The sequence below is a fragment of the Artemia franciscana genome, chromosome 15 (genome assembly GCF_032884065.1).
Source record: "Artemia franciscana chromosome 15, ASM3288406v1, whole genome shotgun sequence".
Taxonomy (NCBI): domain Eukaryota; kingdom Metazoa; phylum Arthropoda; class Branchiopoda; order Anostraca; family Artemiidae; genus Artemia; species Artemia franciscana.
Window position 1 is genome coordinate 27,021,362 of NC_088877.1, and position 15,876 is coordinate 27,037,237.

Consider the following 15,876-nt stretch of genomic DNA (forward strand, 5'->3'; position numbering starts at 1 on the left):
CGAACCACATTCCTTTGAAAATTATGGCAAAAAACTGATTATTTCATGCCCACCCCCCAAGGATGTGGCCTGTGTGCATTTTTGACTTTTTAGTATTTTCTGTGTTTTTTCCAGTCTTTGGCATTTGTTTGGGTTTCTAATAATATTACGTAGATATTGTCTTAGTCCAGTTGAGCCCAAGTAATTTTGCACCTGCACATATGCACATTTTTTTTACCCTATTTTGGAGGAATGTGAAGCTCATACTTTTATTTATAATTCCAGAGCTGGAGGTAGAGCACTAAGGTGGGATTTTTTTGGGAGTGGAAAGGTTTAAAATCTAAAAAAAAATGTATAATAAAATAAATATATAGAAAATGCAACACATTATTGGGAATACCGTAAAATCACGAGATTTCAGGGAACATGTAGAGTCCCTCCTCCTCCTCCTTTGGGTAATGACTGCAAGCTTTCTCATTTTTGTATCTTGTCTAGTCCATAAGAATAGTTTTAATATCCATTTGTTTTTAGATACTCTCGCCATGCACTTGAAGACAAAGATTGTGAAGCTCTTTATGAATTAGTATATTCATCTCACAGAGCTATTGCACAGGCTGCTGGAGAGTTTTTAAATGAACGATTCTTTTCCATTGATGAGAACGCTCCTATCGTCACAAGCAGACGAGGTAAAAAACGTTCACCACATACTCCACTTCTAAGAGACTTGGTTTGTTTCTTTATCGAGTCAGAGTTGCACGAGCATGGAGCTTATCTCGTAGATTCGCTCATTGAGTCCCATCCTATGATGAAAGACTGGGAGTGTATGACGGACTTACTCGTAGAGGAGCCCGAGGAAGGGGAGGAACCTCTAGATTCCAAGTAAGTTTTTACTCTCACTTCGTGAGAGAAATTTGTTGAATTTTTTTGTTATATCAATTTAATGTAGGTTTTTAGCTCCTCTTCTCCTTTTGTAATATGAGCCTTCAGTTGCCAAATTGGAAAATTTAATTTGAGAAAAACGAAACATATACAATACTGGCTTAGGTTGTACCAGTTGTCTGATAGAAACTTATTTTCACAGTTTATATTTGCCTGCAGGGTTTAATTCATTTGTTGCAATGTTTTTCATTAGAATATGAATCTAATGAAATTGACTTTAGAAAAATGATACTTTGTTTAGTGATCAAATTTTGCCTTTGCAATCTTGTGCTACTAATTTTGTTTTTAGTGAATTTTATTATGCCGCATGAGAAAAACAAGAATTTATGTTGAATGAGGACTTTTAACAAATACAGTGATTAAAATAATACCTAATACTCGCTTAGGTTTGTCATTTTTGTTAAATTCGCGTATATATGGTAAGGTGTGCTCTCTTCTGAGTCTCTTATTGAGGAAATGACATAGTTTGTGTTTGGTTTTATTCCAATTACTTCAAGGACTATTTGTTTAGTTCCCATGTCATTACTAAAACAATTTGTTGCATCAGAGTTTCATTAACAAAGAAAATGAAACCAAAACATACCTACGGGTAAAACTTGTAATGAAGTCGATGCACATTGAAATACATCATTACCTTTACCAATAACAGTCCAAATATTATGGTATCATATTTTGAAGACTTTATCAACGGGAAAACAGCGGATTAAACAGTTAACAAATGCTAGAAAATAACATAAAAGTGAAATAAAAACGTAAACTTTCAAAAAAAAAAAAATGATAGAAACTCACATCTTATAAACGACAAAACTGTACAGTCGCGTTAAGAACTGTTGTTTTTATTCAAATCTGATGTGATGTTTGTTTGAAGAAATCTTCTATTGTGTTAATAATTATTTAATAATTATTTTTTATAGATTTTGCCCGTATTCGAGTAAAATGAATAATCATAAAAATCGTATTCCATTTGCTTGAAAAGAATTTTGAAGTTTTGTAGATAAACTGTGTAATTCAAGGACAAATCCTTTGCCCAAGCTGGTTTTGTTGAGTATCCTTGTGAACTACCTATCCTTGGTTTAGATTCAGTAAGTTCGTTGGGCTCTAAATCCTAGATGTAGTTAGAGAGTGGGCATAATCATTATGGCTTTTCAACGGTTCGTGTAAAAAAGAAAAAAATTGTAAAAGTTCATAACTAAGTTAGTCGCTTCCGAAGTGGCATGAAGGCCTATAATTTAATAGTTTTACAACCTAATATTATTCGTATTTTCAGACAAGAAGTTAGTCTTATTGAGATAATGGTGTGCTGCGTTCGACAGGCTGCAACAGGTGAGCCACCTGTTGGACGAGGTGTTGTACGTAAAGTAAGTTTCCAATATACCTATCTTTTTCAATTACCAATTTAAGCTACGCTCCGCTGAACTAGATTTAACTCTAAACTCGATTCTAAAAAGTAAACTTGTATATCCCTGCGACCAATTATACATTGTCGCTAAGCATAAGTATTCTGAATTCTATTTTCTCTATTTTTCAGTCTAGTGTTGTTATCCCAATTTAGTATGTTCAGCCAAGTTTCCTTTGTAGTGAGGATCCCAATTTAAGGTGACTGTGATTTTCTTAGGTTCCTAAATGAAAGTTGAGAGCCTCTGAAAAGAGCTGTTTAAGGAAAATCAAAACGTTTTCAAGTCAAATTATACATCTCAGGCCCCTTATGAAAAAAAAATCTTGTTTCTCATTTTCAGGTTTCGGTAGTCCATGCTATGGAGACAACAGGAGAAAGTAGAAGAGGAAGAAGTGTTTGGGGTGCTCTTTGAAAGTTACCATTTTTGTAATATGGAAAATTGTGACACGATTAGGGGCCTAAAGGTCCTATCTGACATTTTTATGTTTCTGAGATTATTGACGAAATCCATTTGTTAAGCTGATTTCAAATGGAGGGGCAGTGAGGCATTGTTGATGAAGGATGTCAAATGCATTCTCAGCTCAACCTCCCTTTGAGAGCCACTTTTCCCACTGTTTTTACTATGATCTCGGTACTCTGAAAACCTCGGATACGACAGTGATGATATTCTTGAACGACATTTTTAAATTTCAAAATAAGCGTGACATTTTCAGCAGCCTTTCTAAGATTTCAAGGCTATGAAAAAGGTGAATTTCGCCTATAAAGGCACGTATTGTCTTTCTTTTCTTCTAGATCTTATAAATATGCTGTAAGAGGGTTGTAAGTTTTAGAGGCTGTTATGAAAGTAACTGTAGTCATGAGCTTTAGATGCTATGTGGTAAAAATTGGTACCGAGTCCACAACTAAGTTGGCACGAGTAGAAGAGCTTTTTGCATCAAAATTAAAGTCACCTTATCACAAACCATCGATACCCATGCTTTCAACATTGCATAGCATAGCAAGAAATATGGTGACACATCTATGAATAAGTTTTAATCCATTCAGAAAAAACTTCTGTTGTTTTCTGGCTTACTTTTTTTTTATTTCAGGTTTTCTTAACCCTAGGGAGAGCAAAAAAAATACCCATTTTCAGGGTGCTATTAGCCAAGATCTAAGTTTTTTTTGACATTAGGGTCACCTTGGCCCAGGGACTTACGGGTCTAAGTTTCACGTTGTTCGGAAGAAAAATAGGTATTTTTTCAAGACAGCCAGTATTTTTTATTTTTTCATGTGTATTGAGAATGTATTGGCGAAAGAACTTAAGCATTTAAGTTTTTAACATACAGAAAAATATTTGGCACTTTCTGGGTCCCTTTTTTGGGAAAAGGATGCCCCCAAACAAATTCCTTTTATATTATGTTCTTCTTGGCGTAAGCTCTTGCGGGTGCAAGTTTCGAACTGATCAGGGACTACAAGATCTTTGGCCTAGTCTTTGACTCCAAAGTCCTCTATCCTTCCAAACAAAAATATGTGCTTCCCCTAGCCCGTTTAACGATTGTTTGTTTCAAGCCAATCAGAAAAAAAATTGTTCTGGGGAGCCAAAATGTTGACGGTGCCCGCGTCTCCAAACTAAAATCTTTCTTGAATATTAACGTTCGTTTAGCCAGAGACTTAAGGTTTTAAGTTTCAAGGCGTTCAGATAAAAAAAAAAAAACCCACGGGCCCTTTTTAAAGTCCTGCTTTCTGACAAACCAATATTTTTTACTTTTCTTTTTTATTCCTACAAATAGGGTCCAAGGACAAGGGTGCAAATTCGCAATTTTTTTTTTCGGAGGTATATAAGGATATATTTTCCTGCCACTCGAAAAAATAGATGTTTTTTTGGGGGGGGGCAAGCCCTCAAACATGATTTTTGTACATTAGGGTCTTCTTGCCAAAGGACTTGAGGTTTTAAGTTTAAAATCGTTCAGAAAATAAACTTTTGCGCCCTTTTTCAAGGGAACCAGTTATTTTCTATTTTTCCTTTCACGTGTGGGTCCTCTTAGCCCAAGTACTAAATGATATAACCTTCAAGCCAATCAAAAAAGGCTTTTGCCCCTGTTTTTTTTGGGGGGGGGGGCACAACGGCTGCAGGCCGTTGTATCTGTTGTAATTGGCTAAGCATTTAGCCACCAGCCCAAATATTCGGACCTCTTCCCCTCATCCTTCATAACCGGTGAATTAGAAAAATTCAAGATGTTTGATAATAAAGAAGGTTGAAGACCAAGAATGTATAACATGGTTTTTTGTTATTTTTATAATGTTATATGATGACTTTGGTTTATATTAATTATGTATAGCTATTATTACTACGCTAGTTTCATAAAATTATGCTAGCTTGTGAGTGATATTGTTGAGAAATTCTTTTGGATATCTGTATAAATGACTAAAGCAGCGGAGGCTTGGTGGAACATTATTAAACACCATTTTAGCTCACACGCTTTAGGCTCTGGCTCAAGAACGGGCGAAAATCGACAGACACCAACAAGTTTGAACAAAAGACGTTATAGCATCACTGATTTGCCGTTTTTTGAGAACAAATAATCCACACTAACCGTTACGAAACCTGGACAAATGAATAACCATTTAGATTTGTTCTAGCTTTAACCTGATCTAATATGGTTTGCTTATTAGTTCTTGAAGTAGCTGCTTAATCGGGCAGAAAAACACTATGCGACTATGACTGCTGCTTATTCAGCAAGCAAAACTGAGCTCAGAATAAACTTGCTGTTATAAGGAAGCATAAGGCTTGGCATATGCTTCCTTGTAGCTATGTATGTAATCTATGCTCATTTATGCTTGTCAGATATGCAGCGCTGGTGGCCAGTTTGCATGTTTCTATACAATTACTTCTTTACGTATAAGAAATATTGTTACTTATAAGAACGTATTTGTGTTTAACCATCATTTCAAGTTATTTGTTTTGAATTGAATGGTAAAGTTTACAATAAAAAGCTATGGAAAAATCGGTTTGTGTGATATGCTTGCTGGTTTAGGGTTGGATGGTCAGGCTACTCACCAAATTGTTGCTTTTTTGTGCGTGAAGTTTTGCTTAATTAAGCCAATAGAGCTTTGGTATCTTTTATATAAATTAAATCGCCCTCTGCATTAAAAATGTGTTCGAGTCAATGTATGATTTTTTTTTATTTCTTTTTGCAAATTTTCTGCTGATCTATTTCAAATCATTTTCGATTTTATTCGTGGTCTTTCATAGATGGTTTTAAATTAATGTTGTTTCTTTGAAGGTGATGTCCAACAAGGAACAGAAACAGATATTGGAAGACCGATGTAAATTGACGGAACATTTCATCGCTACAATTCCAGCGCTTGTCTCGAAATATAGGAATGACCCCTTGAAAATCGCCAACTTGCTAATCATCCCCCAGTATTTTGATCTGGAAATGTATACAAAACTTCGTCAAGAAAAGGTTTGAACCTTCCTATTGTTTTTAGAACAGTTGAAATTTCTTTTTATGTTATTAGAAAATTTTAACATGTGAGAAATACTTAAACGATAGTGAATTGTTCATCAAAGTGTTAAATTTAAAAAAAAAACAAGTTTTATCGACTGAAAGTAAGGAGCAACATTAAAACTTAACCGAACTGAAATTATTCTGTATATGAGGGGGTCACCCCCTCCTCAATACCTCGCTGTTCATGCTAGTTTTATAGTTAAAAAAAAACTTGTTGTTCTAATTAGAAAATTGGGACAACCAGTAAAACTTGTATAAAAAGTGAGGTATTGAGGAGAAGGAGGGTAAACCCTCAAATACGGAATATTTTCATTTAATTTTAATTTTTAATGTAGCTCCTCACTTTCAGTTGAAAAACCCTGTTGATTTATTTTTTTAACTTCTAATCGTTTTTCAAATAGTGCTGGGAAATCTGGCTCCCCTCTATTGAAAATTCCCTCCCCTCAAGGGAATCTCCTCCGTGGAAAGTTTTTCTCATATAAAGTAGCATCCCCCCCTAGAACATTCCCTTCGGACATTTCTATATTGCTTAAAATTCCCCCTAAAAAACTTCTTGTGGGTGGTTCTGCGTGACAAATTTTCCTTAGAATATTTTCATTTGAGAAAGACTTTAATTTCTTTTATTTTTTCAAATCATACCGGAAATTCCCCCATCCATGAAAGTTTTTCCCCGGAATTCCCTCCCCTGGGAAGTTGCTCCCGTGGGAAATTGTCCCATGGAGAATTTGTATCCTGGAAAATTCCCCGTTAAAAAAATATCCAGACAATTCTAATCCCACTGAAAATTTCCCCCGGCCAATTCCCCTGGAAATTTCTTCATGCAAAATAAAGTCAGCAAACAAAAAGTAAGGCAAATATAAAGAATTTTGTAGCCTATAGGTATCCTGTTAATTTCTCCCAGTTCAAATTTTCCCCGGAATGCTTAGCCCACCCACGAAACTTCTCTCCTTACAGAAAATCATCTCTCCCACGAGGTTTTAAATGACTGTGAATTTTCTTTTGGAGAAACTTTTAGGGAAACAACCTCAGGAAGATCGTTCCTAATTGAAGTTAATTTTTTGTTTGTCTTATTGCATGTCATTACCTTGTTTGCCGGTTCAAAAAAAAAAAGCTTGGGGATCGCCCACCAACAAAAAAAAAGAAAGAAAACCATATACACAAATTTTTAAAATAGCCTTAGTTTAAAATCATATTCTAGACCAAGACCCTCCCTGATTTTACTTTAGAAATATTGAATAGAAGGTTTTGTTTTTTTCTAAATTAATCTTTTTATGCGGAATGAAATTAGAGCTATATTTTAATTTTAACATTCTATTTTACTTAATAGAGCCTTGATGCATTTTTGAAGCTACTCCCAGACATAGTTGAAAAACATAACCGCCCTGAAGTACTGGAAACATGCGCAAAAACTCTGGAGACTTTCTGTAATGATGAATATGCCATTTATAGCAAGTGCAATATCGCCCGAACTGCCATCTTGGACAAAATTGTTGTGTATCTTAAGGAAGGACTTGATGCCTATATTTCATTAGTTGAAGGCGTAAGTTCCTCTTTGTCTAATAAGTAAATGGCATACTATCTTTCGTGCTATCAAGTCAACCTCTGTATCCCCGCTTCCATATTATTCAAGGTACACAGTCATAGTCAATGCGGGGGGCGCCCCTAAGTCGCTCTCTAATAACGTGTATATTGACTGTCATCGCACCTCTTCGTTCATAAACACTCATATTTGGCACCTTGTATTCTTCAATATTTTATCTAACATTTGTAGAGAACATCTTCTTCTTCTTTCTTTAGTGTCCTTGCTTTTGCACTATATCTAGCTGAACTGACCACCGTCACCATAAATTCCGTACAAGTCTTCTCTTGTCTACCAAAAGTTACTGTAAACCAAGCGATTAAACCGAGAGTCTACTGTGTACTACTTCCGTATCTGCCAACTACCTTACTCGCGTCAATTGGCTATCACTGGGTTTATTTTTCTTATCTTTTACGAGGCATGTCTCAGCTTTCCATAGATGTGTAGATATGAGATTACAATGCTTTTTTTTGGTTCTAGGCGTTTACCCCCCTGGCGCTCACCCCCCCCCCTCCCCAGCGGAAAACATCCCCCCCCCCCAAAAAAAAAAATTCCCCTCGGGTAAATACCCCCCATGAAAAATAAGGCTTTCTGAGAATTTTATTTGAGTTTTTTCTCTTTTTATTCACAGGGGGAAGGAATTTTGGTACTTGTGTATTATGAGCCACTCACTCAAATTTACCATGTGTAAAACTCGAGAACAAACCGGTTTCTTCGTTATTTTCTTCGTTAATTTAGACACAAATTTGAGCTATATATTCGCACATTAGGGGGGGGGGGGTTAAAGTATAGTGGGACTAAATGCAAAATGCATGCAAATGCAATTATTCTGCATATTATGAAGTAAGAATTGTTTTCTGACTTCAAACTATCCCAATGTTTTACCTCCCCTCCCCCTTATGTGCAAATATATAGCCCAAATATATATTTCCTATCTTTTCTGTCACTTCTCTTTGTCTTTTCTTGCGCTAAGATGAAAGATACTAATGAAGAAACGGGTTTGTTCTCGGTAGCGAGTGATGCATAATACACAAGTACCAAAATTATTTCCCCCTATGCAAAATAAAAGAAAGCAAAACTCAAATAAAATTATCAAATTTGAAAAGCCTAATATAGGAAGAAAACCCAATATAGCCTGACCTAAGCGAGGCAGATGATGGAAAGCTTGGGCAGCAAGGTGATCTTGGGTGACAAGAGCCAAGTCCGTCGAGTAGGTAGGCCTGCCTACGTTTATTTAAATTAACTTACGTAAAAAAGAACAGTTATATTGAAGTAATTGATGCATATTTATTTAAATTTAAAACTTGAATGTCAATAATATGTGTTTTTGCATGTTATTTTTTTTTCGTATAAAAAACGTTAAAACGGAGTTTCAACCAAATGTGGCTAATGCCATATTATGAAAAGTAGTAAGTGCCTAAATAATAACTGATAAAAATATTTCAAAAAAGAATGTTCGTGAAGGAATTTTATTGAAAAACAATAAAATATTATTATAATAAAAATAATAGCAGTGAATATATATATATATATATATATATATATATATATATATATATATATATATATATATATATATATATATATGTATATATATTGTATATATATTGTATATTGTAATTAGTAATTTTGTTAGATATTTTATAAATATATGCGAATATATTAAAATATGAAAGATGTGAATGTGCTAATGTAATTCATATATGCTAATGAAACATAAGTTATAGTAAAAATGTATATAAAATCATATAATAAGAAACGTATCTATAAGGGAAGAGAATAACATAATAAATTTTAAGTGTGTGTTTTAAGGTTCGTGTTCCCTGTGAAATACGAAATTTTGTGACGAGTCTACAGTAATTGTAACTTTTACCCAAAGACAAGATACTTATATTATTTGATTCGCTTATTTGAGATCTATCTATTCACTGAGATACACTTCTGATGTTACCTAGACTTTCACTTAGAGAGTGATTTGACATGCTTAAAAAATAGGAAAGTATGTTTCTGCCATGTTTTCGTTGTGTTTTCTATCCAAAAAAAGTACAAAGCGAATTTTGGAGAGGTAATTTGGATGAAGGTGAATCTCATTCGTCAAATGATAGAAAAACTGTCGTTTCATATTGAAAAATTAATAAAGGAGTACTGCAGAAAAATAGTATGCTATAAACTTGTGGATGGGAACAGAATGTAAAATTTTTTGCATGATTTAATTTTATTCTATGTGTCTTCCATCTCTTATAAATAAGGAGTAAGGATTTATTTATAGTTCAGTGTTTGAACTGAACTGCAGTTTTAAGCAGAATTTCGTTTTATGGAAATGACATCAGTTATTTAGTTATTAGAAACTCCTTTAAGTTCTTATTTGAGCATCTGTTGCATTTTTGTACATCCTGTCACGGTTTGTTTTATTTGAAAAAAGTAGAGGAAGAAAGAAATTATAGACCTGCCTGAATCTGCTGATTTGCATCATTTATTTATTACAGTCGCTTTTTACAATTTTGTTTTTCAATTTATTTTGGAATTCCATCTGTTCATTGCTAGATTGTATTCGCCACTATAAAAATAAAATAATAAGTTGATGCATGTAGTAGTAACACCTTTTCGATAAAAAGAAAAATAGTTTGTACAAAAAAACTTAGATTAATATTCACTGTGTAAGTTTTTGGTATTTATTTCCCTGTAGTCCTGCGCTTTTAGTTTTTCATCCAAGGCCGTATCTAGGGAGGGGGCTCAGGGTTTAAACCCCTTCTACCCCATAAATTTTTGTCCGACTGTCAAAAACAAGACAAAAAATGCATACAAACAAATTGTTCATGGTTTTTGAAGTTTTTTGTACACCCGCCCCCCTCCAAAAAAATTCTGGATACGTCCTTGTTTTCGTCGTAAGATGATAATTGTGCTATCATTCGTTAGTTGAGATTCATTTTTATCAATCCTCCGAATTTCACTTATGAAATTTGCCTGGTAGTTTTTGTCTTTTTTAATATGAAACAATTGAAATTTTTTCTATTTTAAAGGTTGTTAAAAGGTTAAAAAGTTGCATTTTTTTTTTAATAAAAAGCAAATCTTATTCTCAATAATGAATTTCATAATTCTTACTCGGAACATGGGTAGCTCTGAAAGTAGTGATATAAGAATCGTATCGTTTCAGTGCAAATTACAGCTTTATTTTGTCGCAAAATTGCATTTTTAACAGGAAACACAAACCTTAAGAGTAGTTTTTCACTGTTTATTGTGATGTTGATCCATATCGTGATTGATTCATGGAAAAATTCAAAACTCACAATCAGCAATCGTTTCCTTTATTTTGGGCTTAATTGTGTTGTTTTTTCCAAGAAACGTCTTTCAATTAAAAAAAAAATCCTGATTTTAAGTAAACATACATGAATTTACAGACTGCTGAAATGCAGGATCTAAACGTCTCTCAAAGGTTGAGGACCTAAGGATATAGAAAAAAGCCTTTGACCCAAATAGCTTGTAGAATGATTTAATTTGCTTGCATCTCTGGCCCAATCTAAAGCGATAACTATTTTTTAAATATAATCCGACCAATTGTCTTTGGAGATTGCCTTTCAGACTTAAAATACTGAAGTCAAACGTTGGTCTTCAAATTTTGAAGGCCAATTATTGAAAATAGGAAACTGTTCGTTGAGGAGAAATTTGGTATATTTGGGAATTCTCTAGGTAAAGTTTGTGTGATTAAAGTTGGAAAAGGTCATTGTAAAGCCTAGCAAGTGCGTATTTACGCTTGTATAATAATCACAAAAAAATTATGTGTCTTTAATTTTTTTTCCGTTATTAAGTCTTATTATATATTCCAGGCTGAGGAACCTAATGAAGACGAAATCTATGCCGTCGACTCACCACTCCTAAAAGCTTCAATTTTAAGTACTTCTCATTCTTTTGGTCACTGGGATGTCTGGAATCAAATCTTTGATCTTATCAAGAAAATTGAAGAAAATACCTTGCCATTGCCTGAAACAGTATTTATTATTATTTTTTTATTGTATGCCTGAGTCACACCATGGTTATATCTTTTGACACTGGAATCTATAAAAGCCTAGAGCTTTCCTAGCTACGGCCTATGTATTGACTGATACACGTATTTTACAGTAAAAAAAAGACATTACTCATATAACTTCCCATGCTTGGATTTAAAGTTCATAGCCACCCCAGGAAAAAGGATTTTCTGTTGGGTGTCCCCTCTCTCCCTGCTAAGGGTTCCCCACCCTAGAACGAAAAAAGAACATATAAAAATTTTCATAAGAAGTGTTGATTTATGAATTACATGTGTATGTCCTTGATTCTAGCGTCACACTTGTGCTATAAAATTAGAAAATTTAATTCGCAAGAAACTGGTCTGGAAAACCTATATTGACGCCAATTTGGCTTCCAAGTATTGTCTACTAATAGTTGATCTTAGCGTCTTTTGTTAGATTTGTCTTACAGATAGGAAAACTGATTCCTCCAAACTTTCATCTTTCCTAACCTTGCCTAAGATCGTTTACCCGCGCTTCTTGCATTTCTTAACTTAGACATTCAGAGCTTCAAACTTAACTCCAAGCAGTCAAAAAAAATTACGCCTGATTGTTGAAAATGCCTCAAACATCGGTGAATTATGGCGGGATACATTATTGGCACTGCAGTCGTGCGTAATTTTTTTTTTCCACAAGTGGCTCGGGCATTTTTCTTCTTGTATAAATCAGCAACTGGGATCCAAAAAAGGCTCCTTTCGACCTCCAATGGGTTTTTGCTGACATTTCCAAAGCTTATATTTTTTTTTCTTTATATCACGCATTTGCATTTCTTTTTCTTTTTTTAAAGTAAATTAGAACACAACTCCGTAGCTATTTATTAATCTCATCTTTCCAAAACTTGCTTCCTAGGAAGATGTCGCAGGTGAGCAACCGACAGATCCGTCCTATACCCACTGAGCAATACAAGGCTAACACAGACAAAACACGGAAAAACCAAATTTATACAATAACAAGAATAAAAAAATACCAATAAACAAACTCAAATTATATGATTTTCACTAGAAAAGCCAATAATACTTATATATAGGATCTTTAATCCATTTCTGCAGCATTATATTTAGCTCCTCAAGGTCATTATTCAGTTTAAACCTTTCAAATTTGTGCTTTTATTTGTTGCAAGGGATATCGTTTTGCTGCAGTCAAAAATCATCTTTTATTCTAATCATATTGTTCTTTTCTTAAAATGAGAGTTATCCTTTACTTAAGGTTAAGTAAGGTCTCTGCATTTGAAAGGAAAATGAGGATAGGAGCAAGAGTTGTATCCGAGGCATTCCTCGTTTTGTTGTGTCACGTAGAGAATGAGACCTGGTATTGATACTGGTGGGTTGAGCTGAATCACAATCTGCCTACTGATTGTCGATTTTATTATAATGTATGCCCTGATGGCTCGCATTTTGCACCTTTTGTATGATGTGTAAAAGGGGCCGTTGTGATGGTCAAACTAAAATTTCTGACTTTTCTAATGAACTGAATTGCTTTAAATGGAAAACAGTGTAATGAGTATACGTTAAAAGTTATTTTCATTTCAGAAAGGAAAGTAATTAATTTCTGTAGGAAACGTTTCTTCTACATAGGGAATAAAACATCTAGTCCCGAGTCTTCATAAATATTGTGGACTTGGAACCGGGATTGAAAAGTCTCAGGGTCATGGGGGCAAAACAAAAATCGCGAGTTCGACCCAAAAAAAGATTTCGTGCAGATGGTTGAAAAAAGCTTGATAGTAATGTTGTATTTTTTCCGGACACATAATTTTTTGTTTTTCTGTTGAGGGAGGGTCATCCCTCTCCCCTGTGTCTTTGGTCACCAGTATCCTAGTTTCTGGGGATGTTTATAGGCTTTTCAGTTATCTTAGCCCTATTTCAATTTTTTTTTTTGTAATAATGGTGTATAAATTTCGTACTCAATATTATTGGAGTTTTTAAGTTCTATTTTATGAATTTGCCCATAATGTGTATTTGATAATCTTATTCGTAAGGATTTCATTGCGGTTCTGCCTGTGCACAAGAGATGGGGAGGTTCACAAGGGGAGATTTTCTTGAAACCTGATGCAGCGTTAATTTTCGATCAATAGAAATTTTCTGGTGGTTTCATTCAGTTCCACAAATAATAAATGGCCTGTTAGCAAATTATCTGACTGCCTGAAAGCTTCTTTTATGTTCACCACTTTTAAAGAGTAGCTGAATCCATTTTTTTTTTACTCAAAGTCTTTTTTCCAATCCAGCCCCGTAGTACTGTTTGATAAACCTTTTTTTTGTGACGAGAACATCATCTAAAAATAGAAACAAGCAAATATTATTGCAATATTGCATATCCCGTTGTAGATGTAACTTTAACGTAACATTTTAGATTCTATTTTGGGTGTTATAATCTTCACAAATACGCATCTTATAGCGACGAGCTAGAGCTTTATTGTGTTTTCTTATACCAAAAATATACAAAACATATTTTTTCAAAATTTTCAATTTTAGTGCATGGTCTACAGTATACGTTTTTGCTACTATGGTTTGCTGTGGGACTTAGAAAATATCGAAGAAAATCCAGAACGAGGTAGTGCTCGTCAGGAGCAAGTTGAAAATCTCAGAGCCAGACTTCATTTGTACATGGGTATGATGTACAAGATAGTTTCCTCATCTCAAGTTGTCTCCTACAGAGAAGAGGTAAGCTCGACGAAATACTTCCTTTTTCTTATTCTCTCAATCTTTTACGATTTCTTTTTCTTTCTTTCTCGATACTTTTTTCCATTTCTAAGTCTTAATCGTTTTATGGATTTTTTCATCTCATTCTTTGTCTACTTTTGGTGTCTTCTCTCTTTATTGCTATTTAATCTGAACGGAAGTAATATTCTATGTTTCTAAGCTCAACACATACAAGTCAAGCGATTTGATCTCGCTTGATAATCTGACGTTTAGATTCTCGTTCTGATTTTGACTATAAAAATCTTTCTTTTTGTATTTTTTTGTCAAGTTGTCGAAAAGAATGTCAAATATTGACGAATAATCAAATTGTCACGAGTCAAAATTGTCAAATATGTTAAATAACAAATTTTGTTACTGTTGGGTATTGTGCCTTTTTTTATAGTCCATTGTTTGTTTTATGTTTGATTAATGTTTTTTGTTTCTTTCTGGTTTTGTTTCTAGAATGATTAAAAGTGGTTTGACTGAATGATTGAAAACTAAACTTCAGATATTTAGTGGTTGATAATGCTCTAATTTAAAGTGTATGAAAATGAAACTCAATTTGTACATTCCACTTATTACTCAATGATTTTCATAACGGGAGGGGGGATGGCAACCTGACATCCCCTCAATATCCCATGCCCCCCCTTCCCCCTCACACACACGTAGCATCAAATAAGAATTTCAAGATAGTCTTTTTAATTAGAATAGACAGAAGACCCGAATGTGTTTATTTGTATTTCGAACAATGTCATATAATCAAAAAAAAAAAAAAAAACGGTAATCAAGTTTTGCGTGAAAGAACAAAGAAACAATTCCTTGGAATAAATACATTTGTGGTTTTCAGTTTGGTTCTATTATTTTAAAAGAACACTTTTTAGCCAATAAATTACTTTTTGATTCTATCTCATTCAAAAATATTGATGCGTAAAACAAATCCTTTAAAATGATTATTTATAATTTTTGAGGCAATCTGTTTAGTTTGCTAAAATGATATTTGAATTGATGAACCAGCGTTGCGCTAGTTAATTTCTTTTACATGTGAAAAGAACACATTGAATAGAAAAAGTATTGATGGAAATTAGTTGTGTATTAGGCTAATGTAATTAGATTGGTAGTTGAAAACATAGCGGTGCATTAAAAAAAGAATTCCTGGAAGTTTGAGTAGTTTTTACTTTTTCGCTTGTATAGCAAAATTAAAAACTTTATGAATATATTTTATGTTCATTGAACTGCAAAGCTCATTTTGTTTTTGTTTTTTTTTGGGGGGGGGGTCAATAGTTGGTATTCATACTATTTTTTATGATAATTTTGCTTTAAGTTTGGCTTAATTGTTCATTTTGTTTTGTGTTTGTTCTAAGTTTTATTTATTCATTGATAGCAATGTCTGATTCTTAAGCTTTAATTCGATTATTCATTTTTAATTTGTGTTTGTTTAAGGTTTCTTTTATTTGCTTAAAGCTGGTTTGTTTATTTGTTTTATTAAAAATTTGTTTGTTTATTTAGGTTTGACTTATTGTAAAAACTTTATTTCTGCTTATTTCCGTTCTTCAAATCGTTCTTTACTTATTTTTGAAAAAATACTTTTGAAAAAAGTTTCTTAAATTAATTGATAGAAACAAAAGTAGACAGGGGACACTTTGTTGTAACCAGAAGTACACAATGATTTTAATACGTGTGGCTCGAAGCCCCAAAAAGTCCATTCATTCTCATACTCCCACTCAAACCTAAATGGTATTCTTTGTTTCAGCCCCTCTTTTTTTCTTTGTCTGTGTTT

At 33.7% G+C, this 15,876-nt stretch overlaps 1 protein-coding gene across 6 annotated transcripts in view; it reads left to right on the top strand.

Moving 5' to 3' along the window:
* LOC136036266 (cohesin subunit SA-1-like) overlaps positions 1 to 15,876 on the top strand; it is a 79,798-nt gene that overhangs the window by 29,198 nt on the left and 34,724 nt on the right. For all 6 annotated transcript variants that reach the window (XM_065718400.1, XM_065718403.1, XM_065718404.1 and 3 more), the window contains exons 7-12: positions 511 to 858; positions 2,186 to 2,276; positions 5,578 to 5,760; positions 7,133 to 7,345; positions 11,209 to 11,370; positions 13,893 to 14,081. In XM_065718400.1, the coding sequence (XP_065574472.1) occupies positions 511 to 858; positions 2,186 to 2,276; positions 5,578 to 5,760; positions 7,133 to 7,345; positions 11,209 to 11,370; positions 13,893 to 14,081 (1,186 nt within the window). The remainder of the gene's footprint in view (positions 1 to 510; positions 859 to 2,185; positions 2,277 to 5,577; positions 5,761 to 7,132; positions 7,346 to 11,208; positions 11,371 to 13,892; positions 14,082 to 15,876) is intronic.